This window comes from Xiphophorus couchianus, chromosome 16 (assembly GCF_001444195.1).
Source record: "Xiphophorus couchianus chromosome 16, X_couchianus-1.0, whole genome shotgun sequence".
Classification (NCBI taxonomy): Eukaryota; Metazoa; Chordata; class Actinopteri; order Cyprinodontiformes; family Poeciliidae; genus Xiphophorus; species Xiphophorus couchianus.
The window spans coordinates 3144469-3172337 of NC_040243.1; the positions used below are offsets into that span (position 1 = coordinate 3144469).

General features: G+C 39.0%; 2 protein-coding genes across 2 annotated transcripts in view; one reads left to right on the forward strand and one right to left on the reverse strand.

The window, feature by feature from the left end:
* Window positions 1–692: 692 nt before the first annotated feature.
* Window positions 693–6636, reverse strand: apol (apolipoprotein L). Its single transcript, XM_028043001.1, has 4 exons — window positions 6369–6636; window positions 4254–4847; window positions 3422–3541; window positions 693–2820 (listed from the first exon to the last, which is right to left on the reverse strand). Exons 1-4 carry the CDS (start codon window positions 6380–6382, stop codon window positions 1854–1856), a joined length of 1695 nt encoding a protein of 564 aa, XP_027898802.1. The 5' UTR covers window positions 6383–6636; the 3' UTR covers window positions 693–1853.
* A 2505-nt stretch (window positions 6637–9141) lies between these two features.
* The window catches only part of cacng2a (calcium channel, voltage-dependent, gamma subunit 2a), a 74436-nt gene continuing 55708 nt past the window's right edge, over window positions 9142–27869 (forward strand). The window contains exon 1 of the mRNA XM_028043090.1: window positions 9142–10748. Within this exon, the coding sequence (XP_027898891.1) occupies window positions 10523–10748 (226 nt within the window). The 5' untranslated portion in view covers window positions 9142–10522. The remainder of the gene's footprint in view (window positions 10749–27869) is intronic.

The window sequence follows — 27869 nt, forward strand, 5'->3', positions numbered from 1 at the left end:
TATTTTGACTTTACTTTTCACCCAACTCAATGGCAACAACCTCTTACAGTCAATGCTTAGAGTGAGATAGTGTCATCAAGTCAAATAAAGTCATTTGAGTTAAACTCCAGTTTTAGTGACAAGTATTTTGTAATTTCATTATTAAATTTGTGACTCAAATCCACCTGGAGTTCAGGTAATATAACTCAGAAATGTTTTAATAAGCTACACAATCTACGTCAATTAAACAAAAAATAATGTTTTTAGACAATAAAGACAATATCTCTCATTTAATTTGGGGAAATCTTAAATATGTATCATTTATTATGCAGTTGTGGTTGTGTAATCAGACTGCTGAGCATCATATTATTCAGACCAAATGATAAATTGTGTGCAGCTTTAACTTTTTGACGCTCACCATAAACAACAGCTGCAAACTGATAAAGTTGAAGAGCAAATATTTCCCACAGCGTGAAGCGAATGTCTGACTTCTTCTGAGACAGGAAGTCTGACGCGTTCACATCCTGTGGTCAGATCGTTATCTACAGGCGTAAGAAAGTTCAACAGTTTATCTTTAATTTTAAACTCAAATCTAACAATATAAACTCAATAAAATAACCATCCAAACTGAATGTTCAAGTTGTTTCATGGTGTGAATGTAATCCAGTGTAACATGGTGGGGGAAGCATCTGAGAAAAATAATGAAACAATGCTGCTGCTGACATTTTATTTAATCATTAATGAGGTTAGTAAGGTATTTTACATATTTTCCACTAAATGATTTCCATATTTATATTCTCTAGATGTCTTTGGCTCCTGAAACCCGTTACTGAACATTCATACGGAGAAACATTACGTATTTTTCTCTGTCCTGCAGGTGTGGAAGCAGACTTTTACAGTGTTTTCTTCACAGACTCTTATTTTCTCCTTTTGTTTTCATTATTCCTCCTTTCTTTTCCATCTCTGTTGCATCTGAAATAAACCCAAAGAAATTTCTAATCATATTTTATACATACAGCTCTGGAAAAAGCCCACTGCACTGAACCCGTTAAAAACCTCCATGTTATTCACCAAATGTTGATTTCTGAACTCTTCCCGAGTTAAACATGAGTATTGTTGTTTCTAAATGAATATGAACTTGTTTTCTTTGCTTTACTGAAATCACTGCATCTTTTTGTTACTTTGAATTTGTTCTTTGAATTTCACAGACATGTCAGTAGTTCATAGAATAAAAGAACAATGTTCATTTTACTCAAACATAAACCTATAAAGATTAAAATCTGAGAAGCTGATCATTTAAGATAATTCTTTCCAGAGCTCTGTAATCAAGTGAAACATTATAGTGAAGCTGTAATGCTCCATTTGTAAATCTGTTAGTTTTCTCCTTAGCATTTAATGAATATCAAACTGCTGGACAGAAAATATTAAATTAATTTTCTTTTTTAAAAGATGTTTTGGATTTCAATGCATTTGCAGAAATTACGCTTTATTAAGGATATATGAAAAAAACTAATTTAAAATAATATAGAAGAATTCAAATCTTTTAATTTCACCATAAATCACAGGATTAACAGCATATTTAGTTTCCCTGCAACGTGTCAGTGATGATGACCAGCAGCAATAAGATACAATCCTGTAAAATAAAGGGTTTTCTATTAGTGCCATTTTGTAAATAATTAAACTTTTAATGGAAAGTTGCATTAAAAGTGCATCAGAAGAATCAACTTTGCATTAATAGTGTCATCATTTACACTTTTAAATGATGACTCCTCACACCAGTCAAACATTCGACTCCTTCATGTTCGTTCAGTTTTATGTTTATGACAGAGTCGTATCAGTTTTATGCACAACCCTTCAGATGAAGCGTCAGCGGTTTATTCCTCGTTTCCCATCCCAGCGTCGGGGTAAAACGGCGTTTCCAGCACGGCCTCCTTCTTCCCGGACGTCGGCACGCCGGCGCTCAGCGATTTGTGGATCTTCCTCCACGACTCCATCTCCGAGCTCCACAGAGCGGACCGGGCTCTGATGAACTTCGACACCTCGGACTCGCTGCCTCTGGCCAGACTGATGCTGTCCTTGCAGATGAAGATGATGTCCATGCCGAGGAAGAGCGCGTTGACGGCGATCAGGCCTGCTCTGGCCGACTTGGAGGCGGCCAGCGATCCTTTAACGGCGGCCTGACCCACATCTGGGATGTCCGACGCCAACCGGGGAAGACTCCGCACAGCGCTCCCCTCCTGAGCCACCACCTTCCCGGCGCTGGCCACAACCTCCTCGGTTTTTAACAGTTTCGCAGCAGAAGCTAAATCAACGATTGAATCAATACTTTTCCCGACTGTTCCCAATTTACAAACAACTTTCCCAGCTCCCACAACCACGTCGATGCCACTGGTTTCCATTTTGGTGATGGTTTGTTGCATCACCTCCTCCAGACATTCCTGCAGCTTCGTCACGTCGTCCATGAAGCTCTGGAAAACCTCGCTGGCTTTCTTCTGGTGTGTGCGGTTGACGCCCACCTCAGTGGCGGTGGTGACGATGCTGTTGACCCCGCTGGTGACGCCCATCCCGATCCCCGTCATGGTCAGGGCGAGAGACACTCCGGCCGTGACCGGGATCAACGCCAAGCCGACGATGGAGAGGACGCCGCCGACGGCGCCCACGGAGCTGCCCACCACGCTGGAGATCTTGGCTCCTTTGTTCATGCTGTCCAGCTGGACGGCGTTCGCCTCCAGCTCGCTCAGGAACGCCGCCATCCGCGGCTCGCGCTTGCTGAACTCCTCCGTGAAGTCGTGATGCGAATCGTCCTGGAACAGGAAGACGGTTCGAAAGTTTGGATCCGTCCTGAGACCAGAAGAGAGAACGGATAATTTAGACATTTCACTCAAAATATTCATTATTTAGAACAGGAAGTGAAATATCCTCCACTGTCCTGTAGGGTTCGGACGCTTTTCCCACAAATTCAAGGACTTTTCAAGAACTTTCAAGCTCAGTTTTCACATTTTTCCAGCCCCACATTTTGGAGATAAAGAAAATAATACAAATGAATTAAAGAAGATATTAGGGTAATAGTAAGAAATTATTTAAAAGAATAAAATTACAGAATAAAGTACTAATTTTATGAGAATAAAACCAAAATAATACAAGAATATTCAAAATATTTTGAGAAGAAAGTCATAATATTACTTTATTCTACAATTTTATGGGTTTTACAATAAATATGTATAAAAACAAACACAGTTAACCCCTTAACTGGCGGCGAAAGAAGGCAGAGTATTCAAATGAACTAGATTTGTCCCATGAAAGGGACACCGCCAGTTAACGGGTTAATAAATACCACAATATAAGAAAATAAAATAATGAGTTGAAATGAAATGTCTAGTTTTTCCTCCAGAAGCTGCTTCAAGTTGATCTTTTGTTGTTATTCAGGGATAAAATCACAAACCTGATTTGATGAAGCTGGTTAATGTGATCCAACATCCTCTGAACATCATTTTCAGGTAAATCCACGCCGAGGTTCACCTGAGCTTCACCCATCAGATTTAAGGAAACGTCACTGAAGCAGCTGTTAAAGACACAGTGACACGTTTTAACAGGAAGTCGAAGTTCAGGACATCAACCACCAAAACGGCAAACTGACAGAGACTCACAGCAGAGACGGGTTAGTGCAGCGGCTGAATCCAAATGCACACATAAGATTTTTTATTTGCTAAATGAAGTATAAAAAATGACCTATTGTGTTTCCTTGAAGCAGTCAGGATCCGTCTGTGGCCTATAAACCGATACGTTCACTACACTGTTTGCACAAACTCATTCTGAAGTAGTGAGAATTTATTCTGCTCAGGTTAGAATGAGCCGTTTTAGGGCGTCAACAGATGCACAATTACACAAATGTGCATCTTTGAAAAGCATTAGTGGAGCCTTCTGCACAACCAACAAGAACGCAGCAAGTGGTTTTTGGATGACAAAACAACAATAAAACACTTTTCGTTATGCACGAAAGAAAGCACAACAAAATTTTTAAAATAGCAACTCTCAAAGTCAGGTCAAAAATTTAATGAAATAATAATAAATAAGTATATCTCAATGAATATAAAATATGGAAGTAAAGAAAAAATAAATGAATAAATAAAATTGTGCAAAATGTGAAGTTTTCATAATAGGTCCCGTTTAAAAGATTTCAAAATAAAATAATGCTTCATAAGTGATGCAGTATTTTGTGTTGAATCCCAATGAAACACGTGGAGGATTCTGGTTCCAGATCTTAACTTTGTTACCTTTTCTCCATCTTGTCACAGATTTTCTTGGCGGTCTTGATGTATCGGTCCAGCTGGTGAGCCATCACATCCACATTCTGGAGTTTAGGCAGGAAGAAGACGCCGGCGTCTCTCTTAAACACCAGGAGCAGCGGGCAGATGAGACGCGCGGCGGTGACGACCGCCCGGACGCCGTCGGCACCGACGTCTCCAGGCAGGTGAAGCGTCTGGTTCTCTGCGAAGACGTGCAGCGAAGTGACCGCCAGCTTCTCCACCGCGTCCAGGAAGCAGGCGAGCTTCTGCAGCCCGTCCAGCGTGTCGCTCAGCACCGCCGCCAGCTCGCCCTGCAGCTCCTCCAGCCGGCTGTCCGCCGTCAGACCGCTCACCTTGTTCTTCATGTACTCCACAAACGCCTTCCCTTTCTGCTCCGACTGAGTGACGTGGCTGATGTTTAGGTTCACCTTGTCCGCTCTGTCCTTGATGTCCAGCATCATGTCTAACTCGGTTTCCCTCCACAGCATCCATTTGGAGAACATGGCACAGAATCCGCTGGCCAGCTGCGTGGAGGCCAGCGTTTCTGAGACGTAGCGGCTCAGAGCCTCCGCTAGCTCCTTCCTGTGGAACGAAACACAAATTATATGTCAAAAATAACAACAGAAGAGAAAAATAACATGTTCAAACGATAAATATTACATTTTTACAACGGCATCTATTGGAGATGAAAAAGAAGCAGTGCATTTTTACCAAAAAATATTTTGAGTTCTCAGAAATTTTCCAGTAAGAAAGAAGGAAGTTTCTGAATTTTTAGAGTTTTTTCAGAAATTTTCAAGTTTTTTCTAGAAAATTTCTGAGATTAATCTCAAAACTGTGGAGATTTTTCTTTAGATCTCAGAAATTTAAAAAAAAAAATCTGAAATTTTGAGATTAATCTCAGAAATCTTCTTAAAGGAAAAAGATTTTTTGATATTTTTGAATTTCAATAGTCAAAAATTTTAACTTTTGACATTTCCAAGATTTTTATAGAAAATAGCTCAGAGATTTCATGTTTTTTGAAGAAAAGTCAGAGTTTGGGAGCAGAAATTTGCTCCTTTTTTCTCTATAATGGCCCAAATATGCAGACAAACATACATAAGTACAAATATTTCTAAATTAGAACCACTGGGAATAAAAATCTACTTTAACAATTCTAGAGGGACTTATTAATGTGAAAATGTGCTCAATATTATTTAGTTTTAAGGACTCATCAAATGAATATTTTTTACAGTTTATTAATGTTTTATCTTTACATTCTGGCTCTTGAAAACATTAATCAGAATTAAAATCAGTTTGACACCCAGACATAAAGTATTGCCACATTATTGTTCATTCCACACATAAATGTGGAAATAAAATAAAGTGTAAACCACAACACTGGTTCTTGTAAAGAGAGAAAATACAAAGACTCAACAGAGACTGAGGCTGAAGCCTCAAACCGCAGTAACTGCAGTAAAGCTGAACTGAATAACCTGCAGAGTAAATTCTCACCACCATCTTTTCACTTCCTTGTCTTATAAAAGCCTTTTTTTACTCCTGACACCGTCTGAAAACTGGTTATGTTCAAAACATGAGTGGCTCTTTAGACATGCGAAGCTTCTAGAGTTTCAACAACAGGATGGTTATCATTTATTCTGTCTTTTATTCCAACTTTTCTTTACCTTCCTTTATAATACCGCTGTCATGTACCTTTTAAATATTTTCAGGATTTAAAGCCCTTTCAATGACGCGTCTTGATAAAATATAAGTAAATAAGTAATTAGTAAATAAAGAAAAATTTACTAAAAAGTTCCAGGAAATGACCACTAGATGTCCCCAAATCTCACTGAACTGAGCTCAGATCAAAGTTTGTCCCAAATTAATCTAAAAATAAAACTTCAGCATTCATACTTTTAATTCGTCACTGTGTTACTACAGACATGTGGCGCTTTCTCTTCTCCATATGAAGAGTTTAAAATGGATTTTAAAGCATTTAAGTTCGCGATAAGAGCTGAGTAAAGGGAAAGTTGCGTAAAAATCAATCGGTTATTGTTTGTTTGTGAAGATACTACATTTTATTCAGTGTCTTTCTCTCAGTTCAGTTTGTCTGTGCGCTTCTCTTACCTTGCTGCAGGCATATTTCCTCCTCTTCCTGTTTTATTCCTGCATGAATAAAACAAAAATCTCCGAGCGGACAGAAGATTTTATGCGGAGTTACGGAGCTGAACCTGCAAACTGAGCCTCAGTGAGAAAGTTTCTGGTTTGACCTGCATATCTGAGCTCGGTTTCGTTTTCCGTTCCTCCACATCAGCAGGTTGAACCGCACCCACCCGCGTTAACCCGTTCAGCCCCGCAGTCAGCGGAGCCGCGTCTGTTTAGCTGCTACAGATGAAAACAAAGCAACTTTTCAATCCCACATAAACCAGCGAAACTCCAACAGCCAATCAGATAAAACCAGCTAACTACATCAACCAATCACAGAAAGGAGTTCCTCCCACTCAATATTTCAATAGATTCTTTGTTCCGTTCAAACAAACCAGTTTATTATTCTTATTATAATTAAACATTTTAAGCTTTTATAACTTTCTGGGTTCGCCCCATTTGTCAGCCGGCTCGCGGAGCGGCGCAAAGCGGAGTCTACAGATTTTATGATGTTTTGTTGAATTACAGTCACGCTGTCATGAAATAAAAACGTTACGTTGCTCTGACAGTTCAAAGTTTGACATGATCAGGAAAACCCCGCCCACATTTTCAGCGCCATTTCTTTGCCAGGTCATCCGCCGGCTGACAGTAAACGGGCATATATCATAATTTTCTCACTTTTTCAGTTGCGGATGCCTAAAGATGGTTCAGAGTTTTTATAATAAACGGGACCGTTTGTAAAGTTACAAAGTAAAAAAAACATAAGAGCAATATTGGAAAATGTGTAATATCTGAAAATAGTCTCCATATGTTTGCTTCAAACTTTTGAAATGATTCAGGAAGTAGCTGTACAAGCCGCCAACGCTAGAGGGCGCCGCAGATTCTGCCAAAGTGAAAGTAATTTCTTGGATGATTACTCAAGTAAAAGTAAAACAGTATTTGGTAAAAGGTAACTGAAGTACTGAGTAACTGATCAAATTATCAATCATTTATTATTTAAAAAATACATCATCAGATGAACCAAAATAAACAATTAAGTGGAAATTTTGGTATTTTAGGACCAAAATGACAATAATTCATATAAGTAACAAAAAATAAAACAAAATCAGGCAAAACAATTTTTGTTTTTCATTCAGTGGGTAGAAAATCCAGAAATTTGACTCAAGTAAGAGTAAAAATACTTCATAATAAAAACACTCAAGTAAAAAGTATAGTGTTGTAAAAATACTCTAGTTACTCAGGTAAATGTAACTAGTTACTCTGCACTGTCAGACACTCTGGGTGGAAACGCTGCTGACTTGGCAACGTTTCCACAAACCAAATGGCTCTGAGGAGACGTAACTTCATACAGGAAGTAAAGCTGTTTAAATAAAAAAAGACCGTGATAATTAAAGTTTTTTTCATCTCATTGGGAGATATGTCCTATAAAAATTAACTTAACAAAACAAAATAGGGAGAAAAAGATTCATATGTACAAAAAAATCTAAATTTTAGTTTAAGTTTAAAATAAAAACAGTAAAATTGAGATTAAAAAGATTTTATGTCTGTTTCTTTGTTGTTAGGAAGGAAGGAAGGAAGGAAGGAAGGAAGGTTTTATGTGAGTTTATCAAAATATTTTCGTCTCTATCTGTATTTTGCTGTTTTTTAAAAATAAATTTGATCACAACCAATCAAAAAAAGTCACTAAGCAAATTAAGATTATTTTTCCCTCAGATTATTATTGGCGGGCTGCACAGTGGCGCAGTTGGTAGCACTGTTGCCTTGCAGCAAGAAGGTCCTGGGTTCGATTCCCGGCCGGGGTCTTTCTGCATGGAGTTTGCATGTTCTCCCTGTGCATGCGTGGGTTCTCTCCGGGTACTCCGGCTTCCTCCCACAGTCCAAAAACATGACTGTCAGGTCAATTGGTTTCTCTAAATTCTCCCTAGGTGTGAGTGTGTGTGTGCATGGTTGTTTGTCCTGTATGTCTCTGTGTTGCCCTGCGACAGACTGGCGACCTGTCCAGGGTGTACCCCGCCTCTCGCCCGGAACGTAGCTGGAGATGGGCACCAGCAACCCTCCCGACCCCATTAGGGACAAGGGTGAACAGAAAATGGATGGATGGATGGATTATTATTGGCTGCAGTTATGAAACAGTTTGTTGTAAAGGAGACAGAACATTCTGTTCCAGCACAGGAGGCCGATTTACTGCTTTCACTGAAATGTTTTAGTTAAAATAGAAATTATATAAAGTATTTTAGTATTAATAGGACTACTTTGATATTTATTTGTTGAGATATTTTGTGTAACTTTAGAGGAAAATATGATTTTTAAGGACAAGAGGGCATTCGCTGTTTTTATCAGTTGTAGTTACAATGTTTGGCCAGCAGAGGGAGACAGAGTCCACAGAGGGGGCGCTGCAGGGAGCTGTCCTTTCAGCACCACTCTGCTTAAAACAGCGACTTAACTGCTTAAATATCCGACATTCAAAGATACAAATGTACATTTTATCATCAGATAAAACATTCAATGCCTGAATAAAGTGAAAATCTTTACATTTTTGTTGATATTTGCGGTTTTATCAGTTATTTGGTAGGAAGTAAGTGAAGTTGGATGTGCTTCAGAGAGCACGCTGCAACAATTGGGTCCAGAAATGCGTAAATCTCACCCACTAATTTTCACTATTTACCAAAAAAACTGAACCAGAAGAAGAGGAGAAGATCCCCCCAGCAGATGTTTTTATTATTTTATTATTTTTTTATGCGTTTCCGGACGAGCTGCAGAGCGGCAGAACTGCTCTCACTGAGCGGAGAGGAACCGAAGTGAGCGTGTGAACGCACACATCGTGACAACACCAGCACAGTCTCCCTCTCCTGATTGTGTAATATAGATTTTTTTTTTCTCTTCCTTCCTCCTCTCTTCCAACAAAAGCGAGCAAACCCGCATCCATCCGTGAGCGCAAAGGAAGAGGAGAGGAAGAAGAGGAGGAGGAACCAGAGGAAGAGGAGGGGGAGCATTGCAACGTTCATCCGAGCTCCTTTTTTCTTTTTTCTTCTTCTTCTTCCCAATACATGGCGCAAGGGCTACTACACAAGCGGGACTGTCCTGGGTGTGATCCCGCCGCGGTGAATTTGGATACCGGAGCAGCGGCGGCTTCATCAGCAGCAGCAGCATCATCTTCCTCCTCCTCCTCCTCCATCGGCGCCCACTCTGACTCCCCGTCCTCCTGGCTCTTCTGTCGGCTTTATGTCGAGTGATGGTCGGCTTGCCTTGCCGGATGCGCCCCGCTCTCTCCGGATCGTCGACGGCCGAGCCTCCTCTGACCGCAGACCCCCATTTTCGGCGGAAACCTGCCCAGAGCTCTAAGGCTCCATATGGAAACTGGAGACCAAAATTTTAGAAAAAAGGAAAATCTGAGCGGTTAATTATTATTTATTTATTTATATTTTGTATTATTTCCCCCCCTTCCCTCCCTCCATTCTTATTATTTCTGATATTTCTGTTTTCCTGGCCTGCCGATGAATTAATTCATCATTGAGTTCCTCATTTCCATCGTGTTGATTTGAGAGATTGTTCCTGGGAAGAGGACTTGAATTGTTTACTCTCTTCTGTTAAAACGAGAGAAATGCCTTCCGTCATTCATTTATGACCCTCAACCGACTAACAAACCCTCTAGAATATAATAATTATTAGTAATATTAGCTAACAGTGCAGTGATACTGAGCTGTAAGCTGATCTCATGTGAATCCCGCTCCAGCCTTTAGGAAGCAGGTTTGTTTTGAGCCTCTTCAGGTTTTAACTCATTTCTGTAACTCCGTGTTTTTATCCACATTTGCAGCGTTTCTCGCTGCATGTGGGGGCTACCTCTGCAGCTACCGGCCGTGACGTTTTCCGCTTCCTGTTAGAGGAAAAAGTGAAACCCGCAGCAGAGGGAGAGACATTCCTGCCTCTTCCTCTCCATAAACCCTAAATTTAGTCGTTCATTTTTTCTCTTTTGGAGGTCCTCACCCAACGCAACCATAAGGTTCCTACCGCATCCTCCTCCTCCTTCCTCCCTCTCCTTCCGCTCGAGTCTAGCCCGTTTTTTCGGCTTGGTTTGGTCCCGCAAATTTTCAAATATTTACTTCCTGTACATCAAGAGGAAAGGGGGTCCCCCTTTCATGGAATGCGGAAACATGGGTCTGTTCGACCGCGGAGTCCAGATGCTGCTGACCACGGTGGGCGCCTTCGCGGCCTTCAGCCTCATGACCATCGCGGTCGGCACGGACTACTGGCTGTACTCCCGCGGCGTCTGCAGGACCAAGTCGATGAGCGAGAACGAGACGAGCAAGAAGAACGAGGAGGTGATGACCCACTCGGGCCTGTGGAGGACCTGCTGCCTGGAAGGTAGGAAGTCAGAGGCTCGCAAACTTTTCCGCGTCTGGAGCTTCCGGGATGCTCGCGCAACTGGTAGTTTAACTTCTGCAGCGTTTCAGTCGATGCAGAAACAGCACAGCGGAATGCAAAGTCTGAGCAAGTAGTAGCTTCTACTGCTGATTTGGTTTTCTTGGGATTTCTTTGGATTTCAGATTTAGTTTTTGGGTCATGATGGGTTTTCCGGACACATTCTGGCGATTTATGGCACAATTAAGTAACTACACTGGAAAACTACAATATTTACCAAGTACATTTGAAGTACTTTTGTAGTTTCTATGTTTGAAATAAGACCATAGTAACTTTTCAGCAAGATATAAGAGCCTGTTGTAAAACAATAACTCCTTAATCTTAATTTTAAAAGTACTAGTTCATGGGAGAAATGTCTGATGAGAGAAATAATCTCCCAGTGGAGCTAATATTTGTTTTAATATCAAGATTAAAGAGTTATTGACTTAAAGCAAGTTGCTTTATCTTGTGAAAAGTTAGTTTTGTCTTATTTCAAGTGTAATAGAAACTAGATAAAAGTGCTCACTTCTGTTACCTTATTCTGATTCTGATTTGCTCTGTTTTTTGTTGCTGTGTTGCTTTATTTTGGATTTCAAACTTGCTTTTGTTTCTATTTATGAATGTATGATGTGTTGCTTTTTGGTGCCATTTTATAGTACAATCAAATAACTACACTGCAAAAACACCAAATGTTACCAAGTACTTTTTATCTAGTTTCTGGAGTAAATATCTTAGTTCACTTGAAATGAGACAAAACTAATCTAGAAGTAACATTTCAATAAGATAAGAAGTTTATTTTAACTAAATATTTTATTTGTTCTGGTTCCAGTGGCTGAATTTTTCACTTGTGACAAAACTTTATCTCCATGTTATGAGTGAAAAAATCTGCCATTGAATCAAGAACTTTTTCATTAATATTAAGTAACTATAGACTTAAAACAAACTTGTACTTCTTGTTGAAAAGCTGCTTGTAAGTTAGTTTTGTCTTGTTTCAAGTGAACTAAGATATTTGATGTAGAAACTAGACCAAAACTATTTGGTAATATTTAATCTTTTTGTGGTTAAGATGCATCTGTTGTGAAATGTAAATATTGGTAATAACAAGCAGGCGATTAAAGAAAATGTTACTCTAAATAACTTTACAGTAACGTTCTGTAAAGTTACACAAATCTTGTAACATACCACAAATCTTAGTTTTTTGTCTTTAAATGAAACAATCCAGAAAAGAACAACTTCATTTTGAGGATTCAGAGGATTTTTATCTGTAAGAAGAGAGAAAAACTCAGCCTGGCCGTTGCTTCCTCTGCAGCTCGATTTAAATCTCACTTTCTGCTCAGTCTGGGATTTCTCCCATTCACTGGGATTCCCTCCGGTAGATTTTCTATAATCAGGGAACGGAAGACGTTTGCTGATCAAATAACGTTAATTTTTCTGCGCTGTTTTTATTTGCAGTTTTAGAAACAAACGAATCCGTTCAGTCCGAGTCGGAAATAAAATAATATTTAAGCTCTGTGCTTAAATATTATTCTATCAGTCAAATCAAATCAGGTTTTATCTGCCAAATTACATCAATATGAAATGATGTCATATTTTACCATTATGTAGTTTAAATCCTGCGACAACCGGCCCTTTAAGGATTTGACCCCAAATGAAAATGAGTTTAAAGTTTTCAATCCAAAGAGTCAATTTTCCCCTCAGTTCAGTGAAATGAAAATATTCTGATCTTTTGTGAATAAAAGAAAACTATATTTTAAACGTTAGTTGGTTTTATATCGTAATTATTGCAGACAAATTAAGAGCTGATTGAAAGAGATATAAATATAACAATTATGTTATTAAATATTATTTTAGCAATCAAATCAAAGCCGTTTTTATCTGCATTAAATCAGTGATACTTAATTTTAAGTGTTTCATCAAATGCAGAAACACTTATAAAATATTTATTTATATTTATTGGTTTGTTAATGGATAATTTTATCACTAGATTCTGCTAAAACCGACTCTTTAAGGACCTTCATGATCCTGATTTGGTTCGAAGTGAAACTAAGTTTCTGATTTAAACATTTATTGATGTTTCCAAAGTTCATCTAAGAGGAAAAATAACTCAGACTCAGGAAAACATGAAGTGATGAAAACTTTCTTAACTGAGCATTTAACAACCAAATCTGACAAAGAAAAGTTATTTAATTTATTTATTAGTGTGAAACTAAACACAAATATTTCTGGATCAATGAAGCAAAACTTTGCATTTAGGAAGTTAAATCTCTGTGACTAAATATGTACGTTTAAAATCTTCTGTAGGTTGTTGAAAGAAATAATATTGTTTAAATGCATTTTTTATTTAAAAAACTGTAAGTAGAAATCTTGATTTGTAGATTAATTTCTGATTCTTTATCTCAGCTGTGAAACAATTCAGGGTTGGATTATTAAAGCAATCTGAAACCGTGAATTTATCCAGATTAAATAGGAAAATATAGATTAATTTCATAATGATTTATTGTGTAATATTCCCTATATTTTTACTCTAATGAAGGAAAGCTGCAGGTGAAGCTGCTGTGACTCAGGATTAGCAAATTTATTCCAGAAACATTAAATATTACCAAGTATTTCTGGTTTCTGGAGCAAATTTCTTACTGCACTTTAAATAAGACAAAACAAACTCATAAATAACTTTTAAAAAAGATTCAGGAGTCAATAATTCCTTAATATTAATGAAAACGTATAAGTTCAACATTTTTCTGACATTATAAATGAAATAATCTACCAGTGGAATTAGAACCTTTTCATCAATATTAAGGATTTATTTAGTCAAAACAAACTCCTGTATCTTGATGAAAAGTTACTTGTAAGTTTGTTTTGTTTTATTTTTAAGAAATTAGCTGCAGAAACCAGACAGAAATATTTGGTACGATTTTGTGTTTCTGTGTCTGGAGCTAAACGTCGTGTTACTGTAGAGGTGCAGCGATGCTCTGCTGGTCGTTTGGAGCTGACCTGCCTGACAGCCATGATGGCAGCAGCAGTAGCTGTCATGTGACCTCTGACCTGTCTCCAGCCTCGCCTCCTGAGCTCAGGTTTGCAGACGACCTCTAGGGTCGCCCTGTCAGACGGAGGAGACGTGTTTCCTGTCATGACTCTGGAGGGAGGAGACAAACTTAGCCTTGTGAGGCTGCAGAGTTTCAGGTCTGCAGGAAAATGTTGTTTTTTTTAGTTTGTGCTAAAACGATTCATCGATAACTGAAATAATCATCGACTAATTTAGTTTTTGATTAATTGTTAACTGGATTATACAAATCCAAAAAAGGCTGTTTGCTGAAAGAACAACAGAAGCTGTGTTCGATTTCACCATAAAGTTACGCAAATTGGAATTATGAAAATAAATTTGCACTCAAATCTTTCGATAAAATGTTTTTGCAGGTTGTTTTTCAGCCGCATCATAATTGGTGTATTTCACAAAACTGCAATAGAAACACTTTTTTTTCCGCATCACAGGAGTCACATGATAAAGAAGAGGATGTTACTACTGGCAGAAACGTCAAAGAAGACGTAGACAGGAAGCAGTAGCAGGATTATGACATTGCGTGAACAAACTTATTTACGTGTGATTTTAATTGCATTTCTTATTCAATGGAAATTGTGAAATTGTATATTTTCAACCGTAGCAGAATATCAACAATGTCTTTAATGGAAACTCATCTAATGTCACATTTTGCATTTAAGGCCAACAAAAACTTTGTTTACCCAAAACATAGTTTTAGTTTCACCTGGTTCAAATTCTTTAAATAAAACTATTTTCTATTAAGCACCTTTTATTAATCAGTTAATCCAAAATATAATCAAGAAATTAGTCCTGCGCTTTATTAAATCAAGCAGAAACAGCTGAGCTTAGTGTTCTTAGAAGTATTTTTTAAGCTCCAGATTCTTTTCTACAAATGATAATGTTTTCACTAAAGGATTGTTTATTTCCTTATGTACACATATTTTAACATATTTCTAAAATGTCTTAAATGGAAACTTGAGATATGCTAATTTTAAATCCGATTAATTGATTAATTGTGAATCTTTAGTTGCAGTCCTACTATTGTTTTTGTTTAAATTAATTTATCCTCGACCACAAGCTGCTGTGATGATGCACCATTATGTTTTTTTTCTGGAGAGGATTAAACATCGTGGAGTTTAATTTGTCAGCTGACGCTTTGCAAACCTGGGTTATAAGTTCCAATCGATCGCGTCGCCTTGGGCTGGAGTCCAAATCTGTGTTACAAAAACAAACAAACAGAACTATGCTCTCAATTTACCTAGTGAGGTTCTGTTCTGGTCAGACTGGTACCGGTTAGCTAAAAGAGTCAAAGCTAACGAGACGCACCAATCAGGTTTTCACCAGCTTCTAATTTACTTTGGGGTCTAATTTTATTTCTAAGGATTAGAGCAGGTAAATTTAACAAACAATGATCCTAAAAGTTAGGAAAACATGTTGCAGATAGTTTGATTAACGTTGTAGTTTTGAACCCAACATGAAGAGATTATAGCGTTATGGCTGACTTTCATCACTTTCATCACTTTCATCACTTTCATCATGATCGGAGCAGCAACACGACTCTAAATAGCAACACACCTCAAATTTGGTCTAGTTTATAACACAAATATCTTACTTGAATTAAGACAAAACTAGCTTAGTAGCATCTTTTCAGCAAGATATGGGAGTTTGCTAAAAGTCAATAATTCCTTAATATTGATGAAAAAGTGAGGCAGTAAGTGAAATAATCTGCCAATGCAACTAAATATTCTGTTACGTTTACATGTCAAAACAGAACCGGATGAAACGTGTTTTACATTCTGCTCCGGACTCTGTTGGGACCATTTCTCTTTTCGGTCCGTTTCTGTTTCACTGGTTTTTGCTAAATGGTGACCAGTGGCGCCCTCTGCTGGACGGCGGCTAAACTGCAACACTGAACAGAAGATCTGGTGGATTTTATTAGTTAATTCATTGGAACCATTTTAATATAATCAGAGTTGTGTAGTTACTAGTTCCATTTACTTGAGTAACTTTTGGAAAAAAAATACTTTTGAGTATTTTTTCTACTCTTATTTGAGTAAATTTCTGGATTTTCTACCCACTGAATGAAAATCAAACATGTTTTAAACAAAAATTCACCAGACACAGACACACATCTGCAGTTTTTAAGGTTTTATACGTTTTTTATTGAAAGAAACTGATTTGGGAACATTTTATTTTGTCAGATTTTGTTACTTTTTGTTACTTATATAAATTATTGTCATTTTGGTCCTTAAAATATCAAAATTTCCACTTAAATATATATTTTGGTCCATCTTATTATGTAATTTTTAAATAGTAAATTATTGATAATTTGATCAAAATGTGCTACTCTTACTTGAGTAGAGTACAATACAAACCTCTGAATCTCATAAACTGTTAATCGACATTAATTACACCTGATAATCTTCTTTATGTATCAGAAACCAAACTGCTCTTCCACTTTGCTTCAGATGTGAGACAATGCGGTTGTTATTGTGCCGCTCGCAGGATTAATCACAGCTGGTCTGTAATTGCGGCAGCGACCGGCCTTCATCCAGGCCAAGTCGTTATTTAACCAGCAAACAAAACAAGCCAGTCAGGATGACATCAAAACGCTTCGCACTTTCAGCTCGCTGTGTTTCTGTGGCCCTGCTTCTGCATCGGCACAATCGAGCTCTTCCTTCGAACTGAGCGTGCATTTAGGCAGGAAATTAACCCAGATTTGTCATTTGTGATTCACGGATGCTGTTCAGCCCTGAAGGAGGAATGGGAGTGGAAAATCAGGGGCGCTGCGTTCACTTACCGGGGTCAGATTCATTTTAATTCTCATTCAAATGACTTCCTGTGCAGGAAATTGGGTCTTAAAAAGCTAGTAGGTCTGATTGGAGGTAGTTTAAGCTCCTTATATTAAAGAAATGCGTTGAAACAGCTGGAGAAACGCAGGCGACTTGCTGCAAACTCTGCTGTATTTCAGTCAAATCGGGTTGAATATTTCCGATGGTAATTATGTTTCAGTTTGCAGCTGAGTGCCTGGATGGCGAGTTTCCATCAGACATCATGTTTGGAGATTTCTTATTTTAATCGATTGTTTTTATCTTTTTTTTTTCTAATAACGAAATGACAAAAGACAGAAACATTTTCAAAAAGTGGCTTTTATTTAAATCATAGTTTATGAGTTGCATGGCAGAGTTTTGGGGTCAGGCTACGAGAATTTATGTTTATTTCTGAGAACAGAGTCAGACGGGTTGAACAAAGATGCAACTTTACTGGAGGAATGTCTTAAAATGATGAGAAAATAACAAATGTTTGGTTGTTTTCTGTATTAGAGTTTTCATAAAATCACCACTTTATTCTCTAAACATGATTCCTGCTGCTGTTATTATAACTTTATTATTTCCATTTTATTGTTACATGACTTTATGTTGGTATTACTACAACTGAATTATTACAACGTAAAATATGTTGTCGTTTGTTTATTTTAATTCAAAGTCCAAATAAACAAGTATTGTCTCTCTCAGTGTCTGGATATCCTGCCTGCCTCTGGTCGGAGCCGTGTGTGTGTGTGCAGATTCAGCTGGTGAGGCAGTAAACATACATGTGTGTTTCTGGTGAATTGGCCCCTGGGGGCCGTTGCTATGAGACGTCCCGCCTGCTTCCTTCCCCCACCTGCGCCAGGTGTGGCTGCGCTGCTAAGCGAAGGCATTTGTCTTCATTACAGCCTCAGGCTGTGGAGGGAAACGTTGGTCTTCATGATGAAGGAGGGCCACCGCTGACGGCTCACAGTTTTTACATTTTTAATGAGGAAAAGTTTCCACAACAGCGTGTTGCTCTCACCGCGTCCAAAATACAAACAGCTTCCAGCAAACAGAGAGAGAGAGAGAGAGATGGATTGGTGGTAATATTTTCACATTGTTTGACCCGACCACAGCTTGGCTCCCACACATTTTACATCTGAATGAAGGAATGAAGGAAGGAAGGAAGGAAGGAAGGAAAGACCAGATCATTTCTCTCTTCTGAATGAATGAATGTTAACAGTTAATAATTAGAATCGCAGGTTAATCGGTTGCGGATCTTAGAGGTTTGTTGCGTCGCTTTGTGACTCTTTGCGTCGCTTTGTGACTCTTTGCGTCGCTTTGTGACTCTTTGCGTCGCTTTGTGACTCTTTGCGTCGCTTTGTGACTCTTTGCGTCGCTTTGTGACTCTTTGCGTCGCTTTTGACTCTTTGCGTCGCTTTGTGACTCTTTGCGTCGCTTTTGACTCTTTGCGTCGCTTTTGACTCTTTGCGTCGCTTTGTGACTCTTTGCGTCGCTTTTGACTCTTTGCGTCGCTTTGTGACTCTTTGCGTCGCTTTGTGACTCTTTGCGTCGCTTTTGACTCTTTGCGTCGCTTTGTGACTCTTTGCGTCGCTTTTGACTCTTTGCGTCGCTTTTGACTCTTTGCGTCGCTTTGTGACTCTTTGCGTCGCTTTGTGACTCTTTGCGTCGCTTTGTGACTCTTTGCGTCGCTTTGTGACTCTTTGCGTCGCTTTGTGACTCTTTGCGTCGCTTTGTGACTCTTTGCGTCACTTTTGACTCTTTGCGTCGCTTTGTGACTCTTTGCGTCACTTTTGACTCTTTGCGTCACTTTTGACTCTTTGCGTCGCTTTGTGACTCTTTGCGTCGCTTTGTGACTCTTTGCATCACTTTTGACTCTTTGCGTCACTTTTGACTCTTTGCGTCGCTTTTGACTCTTTGTCGCTTTGTGACTCTTTGCGTCGCTTTGTGACTCTTTGCGTCGCTTTGTGACTCTTTGCGTCGCTTTGTGACTCTTTGCGTCGCTTTGTGACTCTTTGCGTCACTTTTGACTCTTTGCGTCACTTTTGACTCTTTGCGTCGCTTTGTGACTCTTTGCGTCGCTTTGTGACTCTTTGCTTACGCGATGCTTTGTGACCCTTGCAGCTCTCTGCAGCGTCCCGCGGCTCCTATCAGTCACTTTGGTCGTCCCGCCTCGTGACGTCATGCATCAGCATGCGGGTGCAACACCGTAATGCTCAGTCACGCATCAGAAAGGCCCAGTGGGAGTGTGTTGTGTGTATGCTTGAACGGCGGGAGCGTCTGGGTGCTATGAAAGCAGATAAGAGCAGGATTAGCCTCCCAGCCCAATCAGATAAGGATTACCCAGCTGGAGCTCGCCATCGCGGTTAATGTCCGTCTCTAGAGTGGCATTACGCCGCATTATGACACCAACTCACCAAACATCCAAATTACAGCAAATAGTTGGGGGCAAAGCCAAGAGGAAACAACCTGAAGCCAGCTGTTGGAGGTGAAAGTGTCTCCTGCCTCTTCGTTGGTGTGATAACAGCCTGAGTGAAGTGACTGAGCTCCGTTACGCCACGCTGTCAGTCCGCCTGCAGCCGGAGATGGATGGCGGTCATTTTGACCTCGCCTCCACCGCAGCGCCGCGCTGAATGCACACGGCCTCTGCAGAACATGACGGCTTATTGCGCTCAGCTCTGCCGCCTCCATCACCCACTAAACCCAAACCACAGATCACCCAGCAGAGAGGCGATAACCCCGAGGATCAGAGAAGGACGTCAGGCTCAGTCTGCTGTACTGGACCTTATCTGAGAGTTTTACAAAAACGCAAAATTTTACCCAGAACTAGTTTATTGTGCAAATATTTTGGTACATCTGATATAAAACAAAAATAACTTATAAGTAACTTTTCAGCAAGATACAGGAGCTTATATTTAAAGGCAATAATCCCTTAATATTGATGAAAAATAATAGTTCAACAACAGATTATTTCACTTACAACATGGAAAAAATGTTTTGCTTTGAGTGAAATAATATGCCAAGGCAACTAGTAATTTTTCATCAATATTAAGGAGTTATTGACTTTAAGTTTTAGGTCTACTGAGATATTTACACTAGAAACTAGAACCAAAACTACTTGGAAATGTTTTTAACCCAAATTCACAGCAAAATTGTTGTAAATTAACTTAATTCGCCCAAATCTAATCAAATAAAGAACTGCAGCTGACTAAAACCAAATTGTAATTCTGGCCACAGTCAGAAAAAATATAAAAAGGAGTTGTTATTAAAACAATAAAAAATCCTGGTAGCCGTCCAGCCTGTGGCTCTGGACAGCTGGCAGCAGGATGTTTCTGCAGCTGCTGTTAAAAACTCAACATGTGGCGAAATCTGACCCAAAAACGATGAAGATCTGCTAATGCAACATTGATATGGTTCATTTCCATCAATTATTCACAGGAAAAACATTTTCTGGAGATCAAACAACCTTTTAAAAACTCTGAAGGTTGACAGGAAAATGTTATTGTTGTAATTGTGTAAACATGATGAAGAGTGACTTATTTCATTTGACAAGTTTTGATTTTGATGCAACAGCTTCATGGAAATATTTCTCCAGATTTACTGGCAAAAAATGAATGGATGGATGGATGGACGGATGGATGGATGGATGGATGGATGGATGGATGGATGGATGGATAAAATCATTTTTATTTTGGATTTCTTCAGGTTTCTGGTTCTAAAGTATCATTTTCCTCATGATCTCATCCATCAAACCTGCAGTAGCAGAGCAGACATCATTATGAGCGCCATCTTGTAAATTAGCATTGGTTGGTAAGTTCAGCCTCTGATTGGCTGTCAGCAGAGCCAATCAGCCCAGTCAGCCTCTGATTGGCTCTGCTGACAGCCAATCAGAGGCTGAACGAGCAGCAGAGGACTGTGATGGCGCTGTAATTGGTTTAGTGTATGATTAATGTCTTTGATCGACGGCAGAGAGGAGGAGGAGGAAAATAAACCCGATTGTAAACACACGACCTACAATATCGGAGATTAAAAACTAAAACCTGATGCTTTGATGACGTCAGTGAACGGATTCAACTTTGATACCGGCGGAGCGGCGTGCGTGTCCTGTTATTTTTTAGCAGCAGCTGGTCCCGTTGGGCGGGGTCTATCTTTATCCTGTGTGACCAGAGAACAAATCGATACGAAACATACCCTGGGCCAATATTTGTGTAAGCATGCAGTGGGGCGCCACAACTCACCAGAGCATGACAGGAAGCTGGGTGTGCTGGAGCCCTGCTGCTCAGAGGCGGCGGCTCCTTCCAGAGCTTCATCGCCCATTCTAGGGAATGTGGAGAAACAAACATTTAAATGGGACCTACTGTGAAAAATTCACAATTTACACATTTTTGTGCTTCTAAAAACATCCCAAGAGGCGTTTTTTGGTAATAAGATACTATTTTTTACATTAAGGTCATGTTTATTGTTAGACTGCAAAAAACATCATTTTACCAAGTATTTTTTCAAGTTTCTAGTGCAATTATTTTTGTTCACTTGAAATAAGAAAACTTTGACGACCTATTACCACCACTGTAGTTAAAAAAAAGAATAAATTTGCAAGATAAAATTCATAAATTTCAAGATTTTGAGGAAAAAAAGTGGGAATTTCTGATTTTCAAACAAATTAGTCCACTTTGGACATTGCTGGGACAAATCTAAGTTTCTGAGTTTTTTCTAGCAAATTTTTCACTTTTGGAGCTCAGAAATGTTCTTGTTTTTTTCTACAACTTTTCAGAAATTAACCCACTTGCTGTTGATGACTAGCAAGCAGGTTTTAGCCTTTAAGTTCTCAGTATAACACACTAAATCTTAAATATACGCCTGATATGTAAGAGAAAAAGACCCTCAGTGCTTTTTTTACTAATTGTCAACAGCTAATAAAGTCAGGAAAAGTTTTAATTTAGAAAAATATAGCAAGGGAAAAGGAAGTAGCCCATTCATGCTAGCTTGACTATGATAACGTAATATGTAGACGTGATGTGGAATTCGATGTTTTTTGGTTTAGTTAATTTTTTTTTAAAGTCGACCTACACACCAAATTTGACAGATCACTAGTAGAGCTGGTGGTTAAATTAGCTAATTAACCACAGCGGTGTTAGCTTAGCTAATAGCAACGATAGCTAATCTACCACAGCCATCACTTATTTAATAAACATCAAGCCTGAAAACTTAAAACTGTAACAGACTAAATGTTATGTTCTCTGTGTGGGAAATGTTTGAGTGTTTTTTGGTGTTGAATCCTGAAACACGAAGTGACGTGGTTGTCAGTTGCTATGGCAACAACTCAGAGTGTAGCGTAGCAGAAAAAAAGTGGTTTTGAGTTGTTCTTTAACGGTTTTTCTACATAAATCTTTCCTTTGCTGAGGCGTATCTCACTGAATTAATAATCCCTACATCTCCAGGATTCATTTTGGTGACGCTGTTGTTCATGTAAAAGAATCGTCTTTCTGCCAACGACCGTACACACAAAAAAATCTGATTTCACAAAAAGATTTGAAATGAACATTAACACTTTCAGTGTGAATGTAGCCTTCATCAACTTGGTCATCATTTCAAGCTTAATTTGAATTCAGATGGAGTGAAATAAACTGGTGAAGATGCTGGGTTTCCATGTTAAAGCGATTTTCAGTAGGTTTGCGCTGAATTGATCCCAGAGAAAGTGTAATTACCAGCAGGCCCATCTCGCAGCTCCGCTCCGCTCCTCCGTATCCTTCCGCCGTGGAAACGTCCCAAAGAGACCCGCTGCTAAATGATAATTAACTGCAGATTCATTTTAAGGAGGTGCAGTTCACTCCTTCTCTTTCTTTCTCCTGCAGTGGCACGGAGCATGCACAGCAATCTGCTTTTTGATTAATCGGTGGTGTCTGCGACACAGTTCATTTGCAATCTATTACGGAGTATTTGCTTTGTGTCACAACGCACCTTGAGCACACTGCATCATATCAGAGCTGGAAGACGGTACAGGGCAGAGTTTGGGTTTATTGGTGGTTTTTCCCCCACAGGAATATCTGCAGATATTAATACGAACCAGGGCCGGCAAAAGCCTTTTTGGGGCCTAAAGAAGATTTTTATTTGTGGGGCCCATACCAGCACCAGATGCTTTATCATCCCTAATCTACTCTGTGTGTAATATACCTACTGTAATAAGTATAATTTATAATTAGCTTACATCATGCCAGTGTTATTATCGCTGGTGATTTTAACCTTACCAGCGATAAGTACAAAAGTACAAAAATATTTGATTTTTGAAATGCAGAGTGGTGTCATATTATTTTAGCTATTTAAACACTAAATTTACAATAAAAACAGTTTGGTATCTTATTTTTCCACAACATCAACAGGAAGAAATCTGCCTGTTATTTATGAAACTGCTATAAAGATAGAAATAGTTTTTTTCCCAATAGCAACATATTTTTACTGAGGTAAAAGTAAAAAGTAGCCAGAAATTACTCAAGAGTAAAAGGTTTACTCAAGAACTGAGTAACTGATCAAATAATCATTAATATTTAAAAATTACATCATCAGACGGACATAAATACAAAATTAAATGGAAAATTTGGTATTTTAAGGACCAAAATGACAATAATTCATAAAAGTAACAAAAATAACAAAATTGGGCAAAATATTGTTTTCTAAATCAGTTTCTTTAAATATAAAACTTATGAAACTTTAACAAAAAACTGCAGGTCTGTGTCTGGTGAATATTTGGTTAGAACTAAAAGTTTTCATTCAGTGGGTAGAAAATCCAGAAATTTTACACAAGTAAGAGCAGAAATACTTCATAATAAAATTATTCAAGTAAAAGTAAAACATAAAGCATAGTAAAATTACTCCTGAAGTTACTGAAGTAAATGTAACTAGTTACTGCTCAGCTGTAGCTGTTAGGCCTCAGGTGAAACTCGGACAGAGACGTTCCCACCTCTGCTAGCCGCTCTTAGCGCTCGGCGGGAGAGCAGCTCTCACTCTGCAGCTTCCTGGAAGATAAATAAAAGCTCCGCGCTGCAAAGTTTCAGCCCGGGCCGAGGCAGGCGGCGGGCCGGAGGCTCCCGGGTCAAACCGGGGCCGGGTGGAGGACAGCTGGAGGCAAAGTCAGCGGGGCGTCGCCGCGGTGACAGATGGGGGAATGAGAGGGCTAAAGCTTAACATGATGTCGCTCTGCTGCGATGTGTGATCAGGATGAAGGTGATCTGATCCAGATGGCCCAGGAACACATCTGCTACTGCGATCTGAAATGCAAATGCGAGTTTGTTATCAGCTTTTGACATTCTGCAGCGCTGATTTGCATTTGAAGGGCGACCTGGCCGAGAAGGTGAACACTTCCTCTCACACGGCGACGGTACCAACAGGAGAATGGAGGAAAAGTTCAGAGAACAGCTTTTCATCTCCAAATCTGTAACCTCCAAACCAGAGTTATAAACATTTTTCTACAGGAATTATGTTAGAAAACTCCATTATGTAGGGATATGGGGTTACATTTAGAAAGTTATTACTAATTTTAGATTTTCTAGCCTCTTATTAGAGAAAAAAAGTTAATTTTTCAAAGTCATATTTTCTCATGTTATTCATTAGTCCATAAATATCACAGCTTCAAACTAAACGTTTAATTAGCAAGCAAAATATTCAGTGTCAAAATAAATACTAAGTGAACAAAACTAAATATTTAGTCTGGAAGTAAGTATTTAGTTTCAACCTTGATATTTAATTAGCAGGGGAGAAATTTAGCTTGCTAATGAAATATTTAGTTTAAAGCTGATATTTATAAACAAATGAATCACATGATGAAAATATGACTTTGAACAATTAACCCCAAATTTTTACTCTTTTTACTGACTAAATAACCTGAATTATTGCTTTTAGCTTTTTAATGTGTAACATTACAAACAGAAACTCGTTAGGCGTTTGTTGATTTGTTTTGGGTTTTTATTCTGCTGATAGAATTATTATTCTGACTATTCTGAGTTTTCCGGTGGTTTTTATTTTTTATTATCATTATTTATGTGGTTGTATTTCAAACAATCCAAGATGCAAGTTTCCCTGAGCTTTCAGGCCCGCAGCATCACAGATCCTCTGCTCTACTTCACAGCCGACATGAGTTGCTTCTCCAGTTTCCATCTAGCAAACATTTCTCATGATGAATCTCAGAAGAACGGCTTTGTCTTGCTGTGTTATTGCTTGGCGGCCATGTTGGGCGGCCATGTTTGGTGGCCTCTGGGTCGCCGGCGCCGCCTCCTGTGACGCTGCTCAGACTGGCTGCGTTTGCGGCGCTGCAGAGCGAGTATTTACTGGGCTGGCAGACCCCACTGTCACAGCAAATGGTGCTGTTGGGAAAACAAACAGTTGCAATGAGACTGGATCTGCCAGAGAGGCTGCTGAACGCCGCGCCGCTCCAAAACACACGAGGCTGGCGACGGAGGAAGAGGCTGAAGGTTCAGTTACACAGGCTGGCTCAGAAACCTTCCGACATCCGGGTTCTTAAGACTCAAAAGTTTCCACCTGTAGAAACTTTATTTTAGGAACTGGATTAAGACTGAAACGATTAATCGGTTATTGAAACAATCATCACATAACTTATCAATTAGTTTAATCGTTAAATGGAGTATACAGACTTTTAAAAAGGAAACACTCAGAGAAGTAATTAAGCCAAAACTGTTAAAATATACACACACTTTGCATTTGAGATAAATACCCAAAACTTCTCAAGTCACAGTTTTAGCTTCACTGGAACAAAGTCTGTAAAAAAGAATAATATATATTTTCAAGCATCTTTCACTATCCAGTTATTAATCTGTTAATACAGAATAATCACCAGATCATCGCTACACTCTGTTGATGTTGAGCAGAAAGGACTGAGCTTTTCACATGTTGACGTTAAAGTTTTCACATGATGTTAAGCAATTTATTTGTTTATTTTTTAAGCAGTTGCATTCTGCTTAAAAAAATCACAATAATTAATATAAGTGACAAAAACAACAAAATCAGGCAGAAAAATGTTTTTTCCAAATCAGTTTCTTTCAATAAAAAACTTATGAAACTTTAACTAAAACTGCAGGTCTGTGTCTGTGTTTGTTTTTCATTCAGTGGGTGGAGAAAACAGAAATGTACTCAAATAAGAGAAGCACTACCTCATAATAAAATTACTCAAGTAAACGTAATCTGAGTAAATGTAACTAGTTACCATCCAGCTCATGCTAAGGTGTTTCTGAGTCCGCCGTGGCCCTGTGACGTCATTTCCTCCGATCCGGTTTGCTCCCCTCAGTCCCTCGCTGCCGTGTCTCTGGGACTGCGCATGCGTGCAGGTGAGCGCTCCTCTTCGCGTCTCCGTCTCTTGGAGAGCAGTAAGGATGCGGATGAATTTTTAATGAAACGCAGCGTGGCTCCTCTCCGCTCCCTCAGATCGCTTTCCAGGACTCTCATGATCACAGCAGCGTGAAACACAGCCGGCGCCGGGTGAGAAGAGTCACACACACACACACACACACACCCCTACACACACACACACACTTTCACCTGGAAATCAACGCTGCGCAGCGCACGCACACACACACACACACACACACACACACACACACACAAACACACCCCTACACACACACACACACTTTCACCTGGAAATCAACGCTGCGCAGCGCACACAAACACACCCCCACCCACACACACACACGCACACACGTCGGAGCAAAGCTGTGCTCTTCCTCACATCGCCGCCGCGGTTCCCTGCCGGTTCTTTGGATGACTGCGTGGACGAGTTGTGAAAATGAATCTTTTATTTGCCCACAGAGATCCTTCCGCCGCTCACTGTTTTCACACCGAAAGTCGCACAACTAAAACCCTGGAAAAAACGTCTCCCCGTTATTTAAAAACTATTTACTTAGCGGTTCTGTGAATAAAAACCCAACAAATGTGAGTTTCAAATTGATTTTAAATGGGAAAACAAACAGAAGCGCGTTTCCTTTTGTGTGTAGAATGACACATATTCTCATCAGTTGCATTTAAAGTTGCTTTACGAGCAAAAAACTGAATTATTGTCAAATTTACTGTCAGTTTTGAAAAATAAACGTCCCTGAATATTATTTTTATTTAGCTCCATAAATGTGGTCATCTTGACCAGAGCTTGGTAGTAACTAGCTACCTGAGTAACTTTTTGAACAAAATTTACTTTTAGGAGTATTTTTACTCTGTACTTTTTACTTTTACTTGAGTAATTTTATTATAAAGTATTTCTTCTCTTACTTGAGTAAAATTTCTGGATTTTCTTCCCACTAAATGAAAAACAAACATGTTTTAAGCAGAAATCCACCAGAAACAGAAACACACCTGCAGTTTCTGTTCAAGTTTAATAAGTTTTTATTGAAAGCAACGGATTTGGAAAAAAAATATTTAGCCTGATTTTGTTGTTTTTTTTATGAATTATTACCAATGTTGTTATTAAAATACCAACATTTCCACTTAACTTTTATGTTTATATTTTTTATATGTAATTGTGTCTTCTGACTTTTATTCAAATAAATAAATCTTCCAAGTTAAATCACCGTCAGATGTTTACAGTGAAGGTCTCATTAAATATTATTGTATTTACCTCAATCCTGGGAACTTTATTTGGATTTCTCAGCTCAGTTTGTCATCATCTATAATTTAATTCATTAAACATTTGTAAACTGGGGAAAAAGCAAATATTTACCGTTTAATGTTTTTTTTCTGTCTCCACTCTTCTTGTAGTGTAATTTCACCAAACTGGACATTTGCTGATTGTTTTTCTAATCGACTCGGTGGAGTCTGGCTTGTGCTCGCCAGGCTGCTGATGTAGGTCACAATCTTTTCCAAACATCCTTCAGAAACGTTCTCGTGGTTCGCAGAGAGACGGGCTCGTCGCTGGCCGCATGCTGGCTTAATTAAAACGATAATCCAGCAGGATTAAGTGGCGATCAGACAGCCTGTCATCTTCCACATCTTCCGCTAACTTTGCTTCTCTGAAGCCGCAGAGGCTGGCAGGCGCGGCACGAGGAACCGAAGAGAAAAGGAAGGGAGGAGTACGGAAGGCAATTAGAGCCACCGGAAAAAAAATCTCAAAATTCTTACTTTTGTCTTAGAATTCATTTTTTTCAGAATTATGACTTTAATCTCAACATTTTGAAGTTTTTCTCGGAATTCTTAAGAACCTGACTTTAATCTCAGAATTGATTTTTTTGTCAGAATTCTAACTTT

What these genes read in the sequence shown, in the direction of transcription:
- apol (XM_028043001.1), bottom strand. An exon ending in TGTGACAAGATGGAGAAAAG is followed by an intron (nt 3,542 to 4,253) that starts GTAACAAAGTTA and finishes TGTCTTTAACAG; the next exon opens with CTGCTTCAGTGACGTTTCCT. An exon ending in AACCAGCTTCATCAAATCAG is followed by an intron (nt 2,821 to 3,421) that starts GTTTGTGATTTT and finishes TTCTGGTCTCAG; the next exon opens with GACGGATCCAAACTTTCGAA.